Source organism: Papio anubis, chromosome 2 (assembly GCF_008728515.1).
Source record: "Papio anubis isolate 15944 chromosome 2, Panubis1.0, whole genome shotgun sequence".
Lineage (NCBI taxonomy): Eukaryota > Metazoa > Chordata > Mammalia > Primates > Cercopithecidae > Papio > Papio anubis.
This window is the reverse complement of record NC_044977.1, coordinates 186,341,409-186,361,032: the sequence shown is the minus strand read 5'-3', so window position 1 is coordinate 186,361,032 and position 19,624 is coordinate 186,341,409. Positions and strand designations below refer to the sequence as shown.

General features: G+C 39.1%; 1 protein-coding gene across 1 annotated transcript; it reads left to right on the top strand.

The window, feature by feature from the left end:
• The first annotated feature begins 1,764 nt into the window (after positions 1-1,764).
• Positions 1,765-18,844, top strand: CLDN1 (claudin 1). The gene is made up of 4 exons (XM_003895272.5): positions 1,765-2,794; positions 11,698-11,862; positions 14,467-14,551; positions 16,278-18,844. Exons 1-4 carry the CDS (start codon positions 2,572-2,574, stop codon positions 16,438-16,440), a joined length of 636 nt encoding a protein of 211 aa, XP_003895321.1. The 5' UTR covers positions 1,765-2,571; the 3' UTR covers positions 16,441-18,844.
• Positions 18,845-19,624: the final 780 nt, after the last annotated feature.

The window sequence follows — 19,624 nt, the reverse complement described above, 5'->3', positions numbered from 1 at the left end:
AGCCAGGAGCAGAAAACTAGACAGGATTAAGGCTGCCTAGAGATGGGCCTGAATCACAGTGAAGCAAACAGGATTCACCTCAGCCTCACAAACATGGTTGAGGGCAGTGAAGTAATCCGTCTCACACAGACCCGAAATACCAAACAAAAACACAGGACCCTGCTGACCACAGAACTCATCCCTCCAATTCCCTGCTAATTGTAGGTTGATAGAAACAAGGCCTAATGCAGATTAAAAGGGCCTGTGCACAAATACATTTACTGGACTCAGATAATGTCCTTTATTTGTCTATTTATTTATCAAGATGGGGTCTTGGTCTGTTGCCCCAGGCTGGAGTGCAGTGGCATGATCTCGACTCACTGCCACCTCTGCCTCCAGGGTTCAAGCGATTCTCCTGCCTCAGCCTCCCAAGTAGCTGGAATTACAGGTGCCCACCACGATGCCCGGCTAATTTTTATATTGTTAGTAGAGACGGGGTTCACCATGTTGGCCAGGCTGATCTCGAACTCCTGATCTCAAGTGATTCGCCTGCCTCAGCCTCCCAAAGTGCTGGGATTACAGGCGTGAGCCACTGCGCCTGGCCTGAGCCACCGTGCCTGGGTGTTTAATAACAGTTTGAATTCTTAAATGTTTGGAACAAAAAAAAGAAAATGAGACTATGTGATTCACATGGTACTGGTCTAGTCCTACAGCAAATTCTAGTGCCTTCTCTGATCAGGGAATTTTTACAAAATCAAATGTGATTGATACATCTTCATTCACACTGACAGGCACCCACAGAACATCCACCGAGACCTAGCAAGTAGTACTGACTGCAGGCCCAAACCCTGGGATACAACAGGGACATGGTCTTGCCCTAAACAGCTGATAGGAGAAAGACAGCATTCACTGTGTTAATCTTAGTCCAAATTAAATGTCTTCATCTAACTCCTGTTTTACATTCTTCAGTGCTTGTCCCCAAATCCTAGCACGGCCAAGTCCTTTACTTGTAAGCCTACAGGAAAGGCATCCAGGGAGAGCCAGGTGGAAATGAAGGTGGTGGGGCTTGGCCTTTCCTCCCATTCCCTCCTTGAGCATTTGCACCTTTCCTTCTCTGTCACCCACTAGCAGTTGCCATGGTATATAAGAGTATATCTTGTTTTCTCCTTAATATGTTTATTTCTGCTTCCAAGGTGCTTCTGTGTTTACTAAAACCATAGAAGCTTCCCCTCCCACCACACTCGCACCACGCACAAAAAGCAGTGGGAAAACACTTCAATTATTCCTAACCACAGCAGCACTTCTGACTAACTACAAAGAAAGAAGCTTTAGAGAAGCACAGAGGGAAACTACAGTCCCAGCGAGACCGAAACCGGAGAGGTGACATAGCCAGTCACAGCAAAAGCTGGAACCAGAGCCCAGACTTCCTCAACTCCAGCCCAATCCTTCTTCCACTGGGCAAACGCTGTTTACATGCCCTCACCTGTGACGAACAGCATGTGATAACTCACAAAATTAACACCTTTCAGGGAGAGCGGGGCACCGAGCAGGTCTCTCTGATAATGAATTGCTGCCTAAGACATAACTGCTGTGGGGAGGAGGTTGGTGTTTGGCGGGGGAGGGCTAGGCTGCATTTTCGTAAGGACAATAATACATCAAAAAGGACAATCATAGATCAAAGGGGGTATTTTTGGGTCAACTTGATATGTAGTGGAAAGCAGATTGGGAGGGGAGCCAAGTACTGGATATGCTGTGTGTGTGTGTGTGTGTGTGTGTGTGTGTGTGTGTGTGTGTAAATCATGTTCCTCTCTGGGTCTGTTTCCCAATTTGTAGAGTGTAAAGATCTCTCTCTTGCAGAGACAAGTGATGGAACGACCTTGACAGAAGGGAGCAGAGAGATGAAAGGAGAAGGGGGAGGAAGCCAAGTAAAGGAGAGAGAAATGTGTGTGATGGGGGAGGAGATGCGGAGTTGGGTGGAAATGCCTTTTAATAAGATATTAGGAAAAAGGTATTAAACCTAAAACTGCAGCTCTTGAGGGCTCATTTTTTCATCTTTGTTTTTTGGATTTACAGGTACAGTGCATAGTAATTTTTGGAGAATTGGAGTGAATGAACGAAAAGCGTGAAACGCCTGACAGGAGCGGGAAGATCCACCAGAGAAAACGAGCAGGGACGCAGCTGTAGTGCCTGGTCCTGCGGGATGGTCCCCACGCCGCCAGCCGCGTGTTCCCCCAACCCGGCGCTCCCGGCGCCCTCTCGGTGAGCCGCCCTGAAACCGCCAGGGGGCGCTCCCCGGCTGCCAGGGCTGAGGCGGGCGGAGCTGCTTTAAATCGCGGCGCCCAGCGGTTTGGCGTCTCAGTTCCTGAGCCTGGGAGCAACCGCAGCTTCTAGTATCCAGACTCCAGCGCCGCCCCGGCCCCGGACCCCAAGCCGGACCCAGAGCTTCTCCAGCGGCAGCGCAGCGCGCAGGGCTCCCCGCTTTAACTTCCTCCGCGTGGCCCAGACACCTTCGGGAGCCCGCGTTGCGCACCTGCACACTCTCCGCCTTCTGCACCTGCCACCCCTGAGCCAGCGCGGGCGGCCGAGCGAGTCATGGCCAACGCCGGGCTGCAGCTTTTGGGCTTCATTCTCGCCTTCCTGGGATGGATCGGCGCCATCGTCAGCACTGCCCTGCCCCAGTGGAGGATTTACTCCTATGCCGGCGACAACATCGTGACCGCCCAGGCCATGTACGAGGGGCTGTGGATGTCCTGCGTGTCGCAGAGCACCGGGCAGATCCAGTGCAAAGTCTTTGACTCCTTGCTGAATCTGAGCAGTGAGTGCACCCCCACCTCCCAGCCGTCCAGAGGCCCCAGTCCCCCTGCAGCTCCCTTACCGTCTCATTCTGTCGTGTGATTCCATGGTTATCAGTCTTCAGTTGATCAAGTCTTCTGATCATGTGCTCTGTCGTAAGGAAATGAAGAGAATCCTGGTCTGAGAAAAGGGACGCCCAGGCATAAGCTCTAGTTTTGCCTAAAACTCCCTGGGTGACACTTTTCTGCCACTCTAGGTGTGGCTTCATCCTAAATTCCTATGCCGGGGGATCGAGATTGAGGGAGTGAAGGCTAAACTTGAACTTGAGCTCTGAGACCTCTCCTAGGCATTCTGAGATCTGGGGTAAATTGAGGATTGGTAGCCTGGTAACTTCTCAAGTGTGCAAGCTTAAATAAATAATCCTCAAGTATCAGATATAATTTTTGTAACCTTTACTATGATTTTGCATAGTAAAATTTACATTCCTACTTGAAATGTCCCAAGTGTCTTCTGCTCATACTTGAGGATGATTCTTTTAATGTGTAAGATCTAGTTAGTGCAGGGAGGCCCCTTGCAAGACTCTTTGGAGAAGCCGCTTGAGATTCCCCCAAAGTTTGAAGTTTTACACCCAAGGTCTTCGGTGGAGGCTGATGGTGTAGTTCTATTTTGGAAAGAGAAGGTTGGTGGCAGGTGGGGGAAGGCTGACAACAAAGGTTCTAAATAACCTGCCCAACATAATACAAAGGGAAAAGTAAAGGCACTGAAGGGAAATGCAGCAAAATAGTCATAGCTGATGAAATCAGAGGTCAGCTGGGAGTGGAAGGCAGTGAGAGAGAAAGAAGAGGTGGGTCTTCCTTAGGTTTCCATCTTCCACAAAGGAATTTCTGTGTAATGGATGTTCAGTGACCCCTTGTCACGTTGGAAAGGATTGTATAGAGAGACATATTTCTAAGGACGGTGGGAAGAAGGATAATCGGATAATTTTTTACTTTTTTTAACTAAAGGTTTTGAGTGCCTTGTCAGAAAAATCATTAAATTCCCGTTTACTTAGGTAATAATGATTCATGGCTGGAGTATCTTCCTTGAGAAATCACATTACTTGTCTTATATCATGTGTCTGTTATGCCCTTTAACTCACTTGAAGAAAAGGTCCCTTAGTCTTTGCCTAGATAAACGTGACTGCCCACTAGCCCCCATTGTGTGCTAAGGGTGGAAAGTGTTGGCATTGTTCAAGTTTACTTAACTTGTTTTGTCTACCTCCTATCAATGGACAACTTTTAATAGTGTATATCAAAAGCCATATAGTTTAGAGCTATTAAACCTGTTCCACATCTGTTTAAACACCTTGAATACCTGTGGCATTGGCTCAGTCAATGAGCATGGTCGTTTTGAGTGTTAGGATTTCAGCTTCTGAAGGTTCCCATGTTAGGACTTCTTTACACCAAAACCAATCTCTAAGTTTAGTAATTATGTGTTGCTCATTGCCCTCATGGGTTATATTTGTGCTTATAAAGTGAAAAATTAGGTAATAATTATTGAATTTCTCCATGGAAAGATAGATATATTTAAGGAAACGGTGTCAGGCATTTTAGGTAGCACGTTAAGGAATTGGCAGACAGAGGTTTCTAAGGACAATTCCAGAGAGGCCTCACTGTCAGTTTTGTTCCTCTGATCAAAATAGTTCCTTTCAACATCTTTAAATAGGTTTTCTTTTAACTTTCCTGAAATGACCAAATGAAATCAGATTGATCCATGTTGTAAAACTCAAAGGGATCATCCTTACACATGCTAATGTGTTAAAATGTTTGACTTTGGTTAACGTAGTTATTACAGTTTTTAAAACTGTGGTGAAAGGACTAAATACCTATTCCCCCACATACACTTTAGAGATGGCTTCTTCGTTTTTTTTTTTAAACTCCAGATCAGAATCCACTTTTGTTTTACTTAAAGCCATAGTTTATCCAAGGTGTGGCTTACACTTTCTCTCAAAACCCATTCTCAGAAGAGGGACCCTGGACTCACAGGTTTTCTCTTCTAACCTGCCATGACTCGCGGGATGCTTTTGGATGGAGTCCAGGAAACCTCACTCCATTTCTCTGCCTGAGCAGTGGTGTTTACGCCCACCAGCTGTAGAGATCTGGGATGGTGATTCATTGGCTGGTTTTGGGATAGTTTTGTTACATGTGGAGACGAAAAGGGTTATGTGTGTATATTTAAGCAGTATCCCTCATAAAAAAGCTGCATTTCATTAAGTGTGTTTAGGTGAAAAGCTTAGCTGTGGGTTTCCTGAAATTGTACCTTGCTGTCTTTCCCAGTAGAGAACACTTGTCTTCGAGCCCAGATGCAGGGCTTTGCCAAGGCTTTAGCACTGGAGGTATGAAAATCTCTTGTTTCCCTGGTTTATGTAGGGTAGGTTGTAAAAAGCATATGACCTTCATAAAGTAGCTGAAGGAATACAGTGTGCTAATAGTGTATACAGTAAATACAAAATGAGATACAGCAAGTCTTCTTCTTTTAGGTAGTTCTTGGCAAGCAGTTTATGAAAATGTAACTGAGGAACTTCCTGGGGGAAACAAATGTCACATTGTGTATTGTAGTTTTACAATGGCTGATACAATTTCCATTTCATCCAAAGTATGAGATTTTATTGACCCTGGGCATCTTTGTAGCTGAAAGTTGGAATATACAAAAAATGCCAGATACAGTTGCAGTAGATGTTTCTGGAGTCACCTGTACCTCTTGCTTGTTTTCATCTAATTCTCAAACTTTTAGGAAGCTAGCACCAATTTTATGTGCTTGGTTAATTGTTTCTTCTTAGTTGACTTTAATAGCTAGAGCTGTCCAAAGACTGGGTTGCTGTAGGAGGCTGCATGGTGGGAGGTGTGCAAGCAGAGAATAAATAAGCATTTTGAAGGAATGTTGTAGGGAAGATCCAAGCACCAGACAAATGGGAGGTTAGGCTAGACTCTCTCTCAATCTCAGCGAACACTGAGATTCTGTAATTTGTTTATAAGCTCCTCTAGCCTGTTTAACTTGCTTTGCATGAATCCACATGTGTGTAGGTGTGCTTAATGAGTATTGGTGGCTGTGAGGTTTCCCAGCACTCTCACCATGATGTCAGGCTCAATCAGAGAAACAAAATCACTGACTTGGACAGTCTTTGAAGCCTAAGTGGAGAGGAGGGCACCTATTTATGCTTCTCCAGACGCTTTATGCCTGCTGAACCGAGGGTACTCGAAGAACCATTGGTGTTCAGGTATACTTCATAAATCAGTTCTGACTCTTAGAATAATGGAAGTTGAAACAAAAATCCAGGCTTGAGATTAGAAGTTCTCTATTCTTACTGTGGTTTGGCATTAAGTAGCCAGGTGTATAATGGTGAACCACGTGATCTCCCTGGTTTCAAGTAGTTACCCCACTTATAAAATAGGGCAGAGTGGGAGGAATGGGGAGATGAATCTATGATTCATTTATCCATTCAACAGATGCAAGCCAGGCCCTATTCTTGCAGCTAAGGATGGTGCAGCTAAGATGAGTTCTAAGATGTCTTCCAGTGCCAGCATTCTTTGTTATTACTTCAGTGATTGAAGAGGAAGAGGCAAGTCACATAGCTTAGGTTTCCTTAATTGGAGTGATTAAGGAAGTATAGTGGAGGTAATATAGAAGCATCAACTTAATTCTGAGAAAATTTCTCGAAGAAACACACAAACGAGAAAGGTAGCAAAACTTCTGAGGACATCCTGAAGAGTGGTACATCCTGCCTCATCCAGGATCATTTTCACCCCTGATTTTGCTGATGTTCTGAGGTCACATCTGGTGACAACCACCTCACGCACCAATAAGCGGGAAATGCTAACGATTAGGACTTTTATGAAACGTTGAACTTCAGTAAGTGCAAAAGATTTAATATGGAAAAAAAGCCAGAGGAGTACACTTCTGTGACGGTCTGTGTTGAGCTCACTTATGCAGGGGAGAAGAAAGTATAGTATTTTTGTTCTAGTCACCCAATCATCAGTTCATTTATTCACTTAATACTAATTAAGCAACTATAGATGCAAAGAGAGACGATGTGGGAATGAGGTAGAATTGGAATCTGCAGTCAACATTTGAACAACACAGGTTTGAACGGCAAGGGTTCACTTATAGGTGAATTTCTTTCAACCGATACCGATCAAGAATACAGTATCTGAGGGTCCAAAGCCTGCATGTAGGGAGGGTTGACTTTTTGTATACAAGGCTTCCACAGGATCAACTGTAGGACTTGAGCATGTCAGATTTAGTTACCTGTGGGTGGTCCTGGAACCAATCACCCTTGTATACCAAGAGATGACTGTATTTTGTTTATGATATATAGAACCTAAGGTAATATGGCTAGAAAATAGCATAAACAATGTCTGGTATTGACAGTAGATTCTACTGCTTGTATAGCAAGACTTTAAAGCTTTAGAAAAATTCCATATATGTCTTTCTAGACATTTGTTGATTAACCTAACTGTAGCAGATCAGTAACTTCCAACTCACTTCTTGTCTCATAAGTAGAGATCTTCATATTTACTTTTAATTATACTTTCAGGTTGAAAATGATGAGAACTCCTTAGGGGGTCTTTAATCTCAAGATTATCAGTCTAGCTAAATATAATTAAAAGACTGCCTTCTCTGTTTACTGTTGAATAATGATGAGAAAAAATAGTGTAATCTTTTTAATGTTTGTTAACCAGGTTCTCCATAGACAACTTTAGTCATTGGTCATAATATTGCAGAGTTAGCTGCAAATTTAAGAGGCGAGAAAAGGAATGTATTTGTTCATAGGTTTGTTCTAATCAAACCAATTCAAAGTTAATATTGCAAGGCTATACTGCATCTATCTCATCCAAAATGTTGTTTTACAGCTTTCAAACATCCCTCTTAACTTCTCTGCTCTGCCACTCATCATTCCATTAGGGAAAAACAAAACAAAACTTCAGCTTTGAAGCTCGTTAGACGCATACTTTAAAAAATAGATCAAACTAAGCAAAAAGTACAATTTGTATTATCTGCATGACTTTCTAGTTTTTAGTGACCTAAGCTAAGTCTGGCTTTTTGTAGCAAGATTTTAGCATACCAGGCTCTCGGGGGAGGTGTTTCTCAGCATTATTTCAAAAATTAAGCTAAACAAAAGAGAATAAGTATTTTTACCTATCATATTGGTACAGTTTTTAAAGCATAAAGACATGTTCTAATTTAAATTTATTGAAATTTGATAAATCCATGTGACTTTTCCAGTACTGTGCTTGGTGCTTTAGATGGAAATAGGAATAAATATCTGATTCAAATCATCCAGGAGTTCACAATTACATACTTTACAACTCTGATTTAAAACACTTCTATGATGTGAAGGTATTCATCTGGTTCCAGCTTAAAACTGTGCAATTTAGATTTGATCTGCACATAAAACACTTGTAACTTGTAACACAATAGTTGCTTCACTTTGACTTGTAATCTATGATTACCTATGCCTTGCTTGTGAGTTTTCATGCTGTTTTAATTCTCAGCTTTTTGTGCGTGACTGCATGTGTATATTATTTTTGCATTTTCCTCACATATCACTATACTTAAGAATTTATCCAAATGTCTCCAATGAAGTAAAGTAAGATTTTGGGTTTGATGCAAATCTAATATTGGAACATACAAATAAATTTTATAAGTCAATGGTTGACAGGATGTAAGTGAAAATATTACTTTGCAAAATGACATTTTAAAAAACAAAACAGGATCTCATTTCTATGGTTTATGCAATTTTTAAATACTGTGTTTTCCATTCTCTCCATTACTTTTTGTGTATTATGCAAATAATATATTATTCTATAGAGAAAGGAAACCTGGTAGGTTTATTAGCAATCACAGAACAGAATATTAGTCCCCAGCCCCTTGGAAAGAACACTTTGTAGATGAAGTGGCAAGATAGATTTGACATGCATCAAATGTGTTTTCTTTGAGAACTTAATGGGCAAAAACTTAGAGATTAAAAATGTGAATATTAGATATTCCAGGTGGGTGCAGTAAGGGTCCTGGAGTAGTTTATGCACATGTGTTCCTTGCCTGGGAGATCAGTAGTTTTACACAGTCTGACTCATGAGATTGATGCCTGGTTAGACTTCTCTTGAAGATTACCCTGTGATCTAAGTGCTCAGACCTGCTGGACGAGTGACCTTCTGTTTTTACTTGAAGAAAAGATCAGTGTGATTATTATATAAACTGGGTCCAGTTTGCAGCCTCACAACTTGAACAAAGAGAAAAACTTGGAGCAAGATCAGAAAAAACACCGAAAATGATTAATAAAAGGTTGAAAAAGAGTATTTATGAAAAAATAAAATGGAGGAGGCTGTGAAATATAAGATGCTGGATGCTGGAAGAGCTATCATAGAAATAATATTTACTGATTGTGTGATCTCTATACTGACAGTAAAAATCATGTCGCCCCTTTCTCAAGACAATCATATGACTTCTGATTACACTTAGAATAGAATCCAAACTTCTTACCCTAATTTGCAAAGCTCTGCATGACATATGCCTTCTGCCCACCTTGCTAAACTTCGTTTTACTTTACACATCCTATCATCCTACATTAGGGTGACCAGCTCTCCCCATTTGTCCAGGACTGAGGACTTTCTAAGGATGTAAGACTTTCAACTTTAGAGCTAGGATTGTTCCAGGCAAACTGAGATACGTGGTTTCCCTATCCTCCAGACATGGATCATCTTTGTTACTTTCAGCATCTCCTCTTCCAGCATATCTCTGCCTGAAATATTTTCCTTCCACGTGTAATCTTAGGATCACATCTGGAATCTGTGTTATGTATGGGTTATTTCATTTGTTATTTTCCGATAATGATAGCCTTTGCAAAAACCATCCCTCAGAAAGAGGAAATACCTTAGCCATGGAGTCCTTGGTACTTTCCTCTTCATACCACAGTACGGCTTGTGATTCCAAGCAAACGGTTGTGTAATAACCTTACAAGCAGCTTCAGTTCCTTCCTGATAAATCTGTGGTCCATGGAACATGTGTTTTGATCCAGCAGTCCCTCTGCCACCTGGAGTCTTGATATAAGTGTGTGGGTCAGCGTGCATGTGCGCCCATACATGCTTATGAGGAGGTCAGTGTGTGAGGGGAATCAGGAAGTCTCTTTTTTATTTTTAAATGAAATCAAGTAAAACTTTACCTTGGCTTCCAAAATCTCTCTCAAATACTGTAAACAATACCTTTGATACTTCTAGAAAGAGATTATGGTCAGGCGCAGTGGCTCATGCTGGTCATCCCAGAACTTTGGGAGGCCGAGGTCGGTGGACCACCTGACCTCAGGAGGTCGAGACCATCCTGGACAACATGATGAAACCCATCTCTACTGAAATACCAAAAAAAAAATAGCCCGGCATGGTGGCTCCTGCCTGTAGTCCCAGCTACTCAGGAGGCTGTGGGATGAGAATCGCTTGAGCCCCGGAGGCAGAGTTTGCAGTGAGCTGAGATTGCACCACTGCACTCCAGCCTGGATAACAGAGCGAGACCCTGTCTCAAAAAAAGGAAAAAAAGAAAAAGAAAGATATTACTATAATTTTATCATAGATTGTCTGGTTATAGCAAAGATGGATAATCAGTAAATCAAGATTTAATGAAGTTTTAGAAATATTTAGCTTCAGTTATGATTGGTAACCTAAGTTCTCAATCTTGATGATATTAAGGCTAAGCCTAGGCCTAATTAGACATTGAGATACAAAACCTTTCCAACATCTCAGTCAAAGACCATCAAGGAGTCAATTGTTCCAATCCACTGGATAAAGATATAATTTACATTTTATTTATATAATTGAAATATTATTCCAAATAATACTAAGTTTCTTGCTCAAGATAGCATAGTTCGTTAAAGCGGAAAAATACTTATATATGCAAAAAGTACTTGTCACATATTATCACTGTCAACGATATAGTGATCTTTAATTAAAAGAGTATACATAAATCTAGAATTTAAACAAAATCTTCTAACCAGCACAGTTTCAGTTCATATTTAAAAGTCCGTGCCTTTATGCCACAATGAATCAAGCTTTTACTCCTTAAGAAACATATTGATAATCTCTCAAACTTGACCCTGTTTATTTGCTCATGAGTTAGTGCACCAAAAATAATAATGGGGAATGAGAAAAAAATGGAATCCTGAGAAACACTACATTGAATTATTGCGTGTGTTATTTTACAACATCACAGCTTAAATAGCTTTAAAAACTGGTGATGTCTTTGAATAAGAATCTACTACTATGTTTCAAGGTAACATCTCAAAGGTTATTTTGTTTTGTTTTAAGAAAATGACTTCTATATTCTCCCCTACTCCTCCTATTCACATCACTGGAGATACGAATATTGCTTATCCAGCCATGATAATCTATAAAACATTTATTTTTTATCCTCCAATTCACCCAGTTTTTCTGAAGCTTGCTGATTGGGGTGTAAAGCTGGTAACTAATATCAAAGATAAACTGAAAACCATTTTTATTACAAATAGTTAACATCCAGGATCATATATATGATTGCTACTTAAAATTAAAATTATCTTAGCAAGGATTAAAATCCCTTAGTAAAAAATAAATATGTATTAGTTCAGCTAACCCTATTCAATTAGATCATTAATTATTTTTCCAGTTGATTTTGAATTTAATGTTGAAAACATAAAATCTTGGAGTGGAGGGATCTCTTTTTCATCATCCAGTCCAGCATTTGTTTTTCTGGAGAAGATAGTGTATGTTGGGTTACCAGTGGAAATACCAGTATGACTGGCGTCTCTAGATTCCTAGTCCAGTTTTCTCTTTTCCATACAACAGTGACATATACTTGGTCTTCTTCCATTTTTCTCTTGTTGGTCCAAGCATATTTCACATGTTTTAAAATGTTTTCTGCCAGGCACATTGCAAGCAACCCGTGCCTTGATGGTGGTTGGCATCCTCCTGGGAGTGATAGCAATCTTTGTGGCCACCGTTGGCATGAAGTGTATGAAGTGCTTGGAAGACGATGAGGTACAGAAGATGAGGATGGCTGTCATTGGGGGCGTGATATTTCTTCTTGCAGGTAATAGAGGCTGTGCCTTGCTTTCACCTTACTAATCTGTTCCTAGTATGATTTGAAATCTATTACGTTGGATTCATTACACTTGATTTCAGTCTCTAAGGCAAACTGCAAACATAGACCTGAAGTCCAGTTGACTTTCATGTTCTCAAACACGAACCAAATGAAAATTTGAGAGCTCTGCTCACATCTGACAGGTCTGTTGGTTGACGTTTCAAGTGGCAACTGGTTTGTTAGAACCAGTCTCTTACAGTGAAGAAAGTTGTTCACTATTTAGCAAACGCTAAGGAGGAAGTTCATGTAATTCAGAAAATTCCTATGTTGTCTCCACAGATTCTATGTGGAAAAGATGGGGAATAGTGAGAGAAAACACAAGAAAATATGTGAACCCTTCAGGTCTGTGAGGGATGGAAGGATTGAGTTTATTGGAGAAAAATCAGGATAGCATTCCAGCTGGGCAGATCGAATTCAAGAATAAACAGGGTGTACCCACAGACCAATGAAAAGAAAGGCCAACTGGAGTAGAGGTGGCCTGTTGGAATGGTCAGTTTAAGGCAGGAAAAAAAAATACAGAAATACTTTTAAATTTTTTTGGTAAAATAATGATATTATATTTTCCATTGAAAATAAGTATGTGTTTTTTAGGCCAGGTATGGTGGTTCAGGCCTGTAATCCCAGCACTTTCGGAGGCTGAGGAGGGTGTATCACCTGAGGTCGGAAGTTCGAGACCAGCCTGGCCAACATGGTGAAACCCCATCTCTACTAAAAATACAAAAATTAGCTGGGTGTGGTGTTGCACGCCTGCAATTCCATATACTCCAGAGGCTGAGGCATGAGAATCACCTCAACTAGGGAGCCAAGATCGCGCCACTGCACTCCAGCCTCAGCAACAAAAGACTCTGTCTCCAAAAAAAAAAAAAAAAAGGAAGGAAAATATCTGTTTTTTAAATCAAGTGTTGATTGATAAGTTACATTATGTGTCATTTCAGAAAATCAAAGTCAGAAAACATGGACAGCATTATTTCAAAGCTTTATAATAATGCTTATTTAAAAAATTATAGTGTATGTATATTATGTATGTGTATATATACATATATATAATCTCTGTGTGTGTATATGTTTTTTATATCTGTATACTGTATTATATATATAATCTCTGTATATATTATACAGCTATCATAGATTACTATATATTCTCTATATTAGGTATTATATGCGTATATTATATATGTAGTATATTATAGTATATTTTTTTAAATAACAGATATAATTAATGACATAAATCTACTAATAGGAAAAACTAGAATAGACTTTATTTTCTTGTTTTATTTTTGACAGAAGACTTGTAGGGGCTTTTGCTCCAGTATAATATATCAGTTTAACCAGTAATTGAGGAAGAGTATCTGTGGCTTTGCTAAAGATATGGTCAGTTTAAAATGACCAGTCTCTCAGTTTACCCAAATACAAATTGTCTCCTGTCCGAAAAGGCATGGATAGTGTTTTATTCCCAATAATTTAATCTTATATCAAAGGCTGTGAATAGTAATCTTTGTGGCCATCGTTGGCATGAAGTGTATGAAGTGCTTGGAAGACGATGAGGATGGAATGCATTGCATTCTTCTTTTGCCTGCCTTCTTGTAACTCCCGCAGGTGACTGCATCACTCCTATTCCAGTTTCAGGGACTTCTCTTAGGAGTAAGGGTCACAAGTTCAAGACCATTCACATGGTCTATTTGAGCAGCCAAAAGCAATAGTGTTTTCTGTCATGTCTAGAGGCAATTACACTGGACTATGTTTTTGGTTGGGGAGAGAGAGTAGCATAGAAACGTCTAATCTGTCTATATTGATTAATGCTTAAAATTACTATAAGAAAGTTATTTAACTTTTCTGATAAGAAAAAATGAGGTATTTTATAAATCTTATAAATGATTAAGGGAATGATTTTGACTAAATTATGTATCTGCTATCATTGAATATAAAATGCCATGGGAAATTGAGATTGGGTTGCATAAATTGATCTGATGTGGCACCCTCAACAAATCTCAGGTCAATCTATACCTGTTCCAGGTATTCCCCTGGCCAATGGGGCAGTAGTAATGCAGGTATTCTGGTCCATTCTGAGATATGTCCTAATCTCACTGCTGTCTAGCTGCTTGCATTCCTTTTGATTCTGCAGAAATGTAAATTTTGAGTTTGATCAAGAACATAGAAGAGTTTTCATCTTCCCCTTTTGCAAGTAATTCCATCTGTACTAATAATGACAATAGTTTCATCAAATGTAGTTTAGTACCCTAATATATAACAGTATATTTAAAAGAGATTATGTACAACATACACCTGACTAATTGTTTCCAAAAAAGCATTATTTGTGCCAAGATGTCATAAAAAGTATAAATTTTGTCTAACTCCCACCTAGTATTTTTTATATTTTAATAGGTACTCAGAATAAATCATATCTGGACTTCTAATCTCCCTAGTACCAAAATAAAAATGTCAACACTGTTGATGAGATTTAATTCTTGCAAAATATGTTTTGGTTTAACAGCTTGTGTATTTAGGCTCAGTGTTCCATGGTGATTAACAGTCTTTTGTTCTGAATTTCTGTAGGTCTGGCTATTTTAGTTGCCACAGCATGGTATGGCAATAGGATTGTTCAAGAATTCTATGACCCCATGACCCCAGTCAATGCCAGGTAATGCTATTCATGCGTAAAATAGTTTGTTTTCTGAGAAAATACCCTTTTTATGTTCTACAAAGTCCTTCTAGTGCCATCATTTCCCAGATTTGCTTTCAAGAATTTTATGTCAAACCTACAAACAATTTAAATGATCTGTGACTTATGTTAAAATGAGTTTGATAATTGCTTTAACAGCCTGAATTGATGACAAAATACCTTCCAAAGTAGAACAGTTTCAAGTCCTAAACTTTTCAACTGTACACTGGACTCTTTTTTTTCCCCTTTTTTTCAGGTATTAATAAAGATGTTAATATACTTGAAATTTCCTTTTTGAAGTGTATTCTGATGTTTACAGCACCTACTGTATGATTATTTGTAACTAATGCACAATTTATGATTGATTGAGAAAAATTGTACTACTCTAGGGCTTAATGAATAATACTTCATTCCCAACAGTTCATTTTTACACATAAAGCTATGATATATGTTTTTAGTATGTTCAGACACCACCTTGAAATTTTTTGTTCTTTCACAACTATAAAATTGGCTTTACAAAGGTCATCTTTCTTAATACTGCAAGTTGTGCAAGTCGAGCTGATTCTTAGCTCTCATGTGACAACATTCTTTAATCAGAGATGAGGCTCTTCATCTCACTGTCTTCACATCTTTAATGCCTAATAACTACATTCAGTCAGGATGTTAAAATATAATTATTGTTTGTTGAGTGCTTGGATGAATGGATGAAAAACCTCAGTGTTTGGAGAGATAAGATGTGTTTTTCTTTTTATATAATCACCCACATATGGGAGAACACGTACTCCAATGGTTGTGTTGGAGCCCATCCCATAAGATTTACAATGTAAGAACAGAAACTGCTAGAGGTCAGTAGTCTAAAATTTCACCAAGGTCATAATACCAGTAATGCACAGGAAAGCACTTTATAAATTGCCAGTCATTTTGCAATTATTATTTACATGATTGCATGTGATCCTAAAAGCAGTCTATTGAGGCACGTGGGATTATCCTGCTTTGAGAGGAGGAGAAACTGAGGCTGAGAGGTGAAGTTGCTCTCCCCGAATTGCAGCAGTTGAGAGTTGGCATCAGGATTCAGACTTGGCCTTATAACTAATAGAACCAACCCTTCTCTACTCTTCCATACTGTCCATAATCACTCACAGATACCCCACCCTAAGTGTCTGCTTTAATACATCTGCCTGGATCAGCTTAATCCAGAATGGTTCATGGGCTGCTTAGAACTTTTCTTTACAAAACCATAAAATTTGGATTTTAGATTACATAGGTGCCTGGGATCAACAGATCATCTGTTCAAAACTCTGATTATCTCCATTATGCTCTATCAGTTTCTTTATAGAATATGATTACTACTTAGTGATATAGCTTCCTTTGCTAAGTTTCAGCCTAGGAACCATGATCCAAACCCTACTTCCAAAACACATAAACATGCTTTACAAGTATCTTACATATGGAAAAGTCTTTGGAATTATTTGTGTACTGGCATTACATGTGTTATTTCCTGACCTACTATTGCAAATTGTCAACAATTGCAATATAAACATTCTTTTGTGTATATGTTCACAAATCTTAAAGTACTTCCCAAGGGATATTGAGGGATTATTTTCAATGAAAAAAGTATAATGAGTATTGATTTTTTTTCCTTTATTGTATTAGAAAAGTTGCCAATAATTCACTGATTAACAAGCACGTGGGTTTTTCTTTTTAGGTACGAATTTGGTCAGGCTCTCTTCACTGGCTGGGCTGCTGCTTCTCTCTGCCTTCTGGGAGGTGCCCTACTTTGCTGTTCCTGTCCTCGAAAAACAACTTCATACCCAACACCACGGCCCTATCCAAAACCTGCACCTTCCAGTGGGAAAGACTACGTGTGACATAGAGGCAAAAGGAGACAATCATGTTGGAACAAACTGAAAATGGACATTGAGATACTATCATTAACATTAGGACCTTAGACTTTTGAGTATTGCAATCTGAAGTATGGTATTGCAAAACAAACAAAGAAACCCATGTGTTAAAAATACCTATTGCTAAACATGGCTTAGTCTTATTTTATCTTCTTTCCTCAATACAGGAGGGAAGATTTTTCCATTTGTATTACTGCTTCCCATTGAGTAATCATACTCAAATGGGGGAAGGGGGTGCTCTTAAATATATATAGATGTGTATATATACATGTTTTTCTATTAAAAATAGACAGTAAAATACTCTTCTCATTATGTTGATACTAGCATACTTAAAATATCTCTAAAAATAGGTAAATGTATTTAATTCCATATTGATGAAAATGTTTATTGGTATATTTTTCTTTTTTGTTTATGTATACATATATAATAGTCAAATATCATTTACTCTTCTTCATTAGCTTTTAGTGTCTTTGCCATAAGACCTAGTCTAATCTACCAAGAATGAATTATTTCAATTCTTCATGCGTGCCCTTTTCATATACTTATTTTATTTTTTACCATAATCTTATAGCACTTGCATCGTTATTAAGCCCTTATTTGTTTTGTGTTTCATTGGTCTCTATCTCCTGAAGCTAACACATTTCATAGTCTGCATTTTAGTTTCTAAAGCCAATAAGAATTTATTACAAATCAGAACTTTGGAGGCAAATCTTTCTGCATGACCAAAGTGATAAATTCCTGTTGACCTTCCCACACAGTCCTCGTACTCTGACCCATAGCATTCTTGTTTGCTTTGAAAATATTTGTCCAATTGAGTAGCTGCATGCTGTTCACCCAGGTGTTGTAACACAATTTTATTGATTGAATTATGAAGCTACTTATTCATACTTATATATCCCACCTAAACTACCTTTTTGTTCCCCTTCCTTAATTGTATTGTTTTCCCACATGTAATTATCATGTAGTTTATATCTTCCTAATAAGGTGTGGTCTGTTTGTCTGAACAAAATGCTAGACTTTCTGGAGTGATAAGCTGGTGACAAATATTCTCTCTGCAGCTATAAGCAAGTCACTTAATCTTTCTACCACTTTTTTCTATCTGCCAAATTGAGATAATGATTTAACCAGTTAGAAGAGGTAGTGTGAATATTAGTTTATATTACTCTCATTCTTTGAACATGAACTATGCCTATGTAGTGTTTTTCTTTGCTCAGTTGGTTGTTTAGAAGTCACTGAACAAAACCTACACACACACCTTCATGTGGTTCAGTACCTTCCTCTATCAGTCTATTTCCATTCTTTCAGCTGTGTCTGACATGTTGTTTGTGCTCTGTGCCATTTTAACAACTGCTCTTACTTTTCCAGTCTGTACAGAATGCTATTTCACTCGAGCAAGATGATGTAATGGAAAGGGTGTTGGCACTGGTGTCTGGAGACCTGGATTTGAGTCTTCGTGCTATCAATCACTGTCTGTGTTTGAGCAAGGCATTTGGCTGCTGTATGCTTATTGCTTCATCTGTAAGAGGTGGTTTGTAATTCCTGATCTGCCCGCCTCACAGTGATGTTGTGGGGATCCAGTGAGATAGAATACATGTAAGTGTGGTTTTGTAATTTAAAAAGTGCTACACTAAGGGAAAGAATTGAGGAATTAACTGCATACATGTTGGTGTTGCTTTTCAAATGTTTGAAAAGAAAAAAAAAAATTAAGAAATGGGTTTCTTGCCTTAACCAGTCTCTCAAGTGATGAGACAGTGAAGTAAAATTAAGTGCACTAAACCAATAAGATTCTAAGGAAGTTTTATCTTCTGCAGTGAGGATGGCCCAATGCTTTTCGTGGCTGAGCAGATGTAATGGGAAGAAATAAAAGCCTAAGTGTTGGTAAATCCAACAGCAAGGGAGATTTTTGAATCATAATAACTCATAAGGTGCTATCTGTTAAGTGATGCCCTCAGAGCTCTTGCTGTTAGCTGGCAGCTGACGCTGCTAGGATGGTACTTCACAATAAACTACACAAGGAAAGTCAGCCACCGTGTCTTACGACGAATTGGACCTAATACATTTTAGTGTGCCTTCCAAACCTGAGAATATATGCTTTTGGAAGTTAAAATTTAAATGGCTTTTGCCACATACATAGATCTTCATGATGTGTGAGTGTAATTCCATGTGGATATCAGTTACTAAATATTACAAAAAAATTTTATGGCCCAAAATGACCAAAAAAATTGTTATCATAGAATTCATCCAATTTTGATATTTTTATATTCTTCTACCACACCTGGAAACAGACCAATAGATATTTTCGGGTTTTATAATGGGAATTTGTATAAAGCATTACTCTTTTTCAATAAATTGTTTTTTAATTTAAAAAAAGGATTATTGGCTTGTTTTCTAATCATTTATTGTAAGATTGCCATTCTTGGTAGAGGAGGTGGCTCGGGATCTGACTCACCATGTTCCTGGGAAAGAACTATGATGCCTCTGGCCCATCTATCAAATTTGAGTGGTTCCACCCACTAGAATGCTCTCTTTCTCTCAAACTGAGTTCCTCATCAAGGCTGGTAATAGAAGAGGATGCCAGGAGATGTTACTTAATACTTTCTCTCATCTATAAAAAGGGGACATATAATAATAAATGATAAATGATAAGATATGAAGATATTTTGTGAACTGTAAAGCACTGTGCAAACTGAAGGGGCTTTGTTCCTCACAAAGGTGGAAGAGTGAAAGACAGCCATTGGAAACCCATTGTTGTCTCTGTAATGATGATGATCAAAACTACCCCTTAAGGATATGCTGGAACTCATTCACTCATTATCTTAAAGTATCAATAACTGACACAACCTTAATGTGTGGCCTGTTCCTGGACAATGTTCATGTTGAGACCAGGCTTGTAAGTAAAGGCTTGCAGCTCTAATGTGGAGTCTTAGACATCAGCATGAAGGGTGAGGTGCAAAGATCATTGCCAGTCAGTTTAACTTGAATTCTCCTTAAATTAAGCAGATGCATCAGAATTCTCACTCTGTTTCTACAGAATTTGAATATCTGAAGACAGGCCGGGCGCGGTGGCTCAAGCCTGTAATCCCAGCACTTTGGGAGGCCGAGACGGGCGGATCACGAGGTCAGGAGATCAAGACCATCCTGGCTAACACAG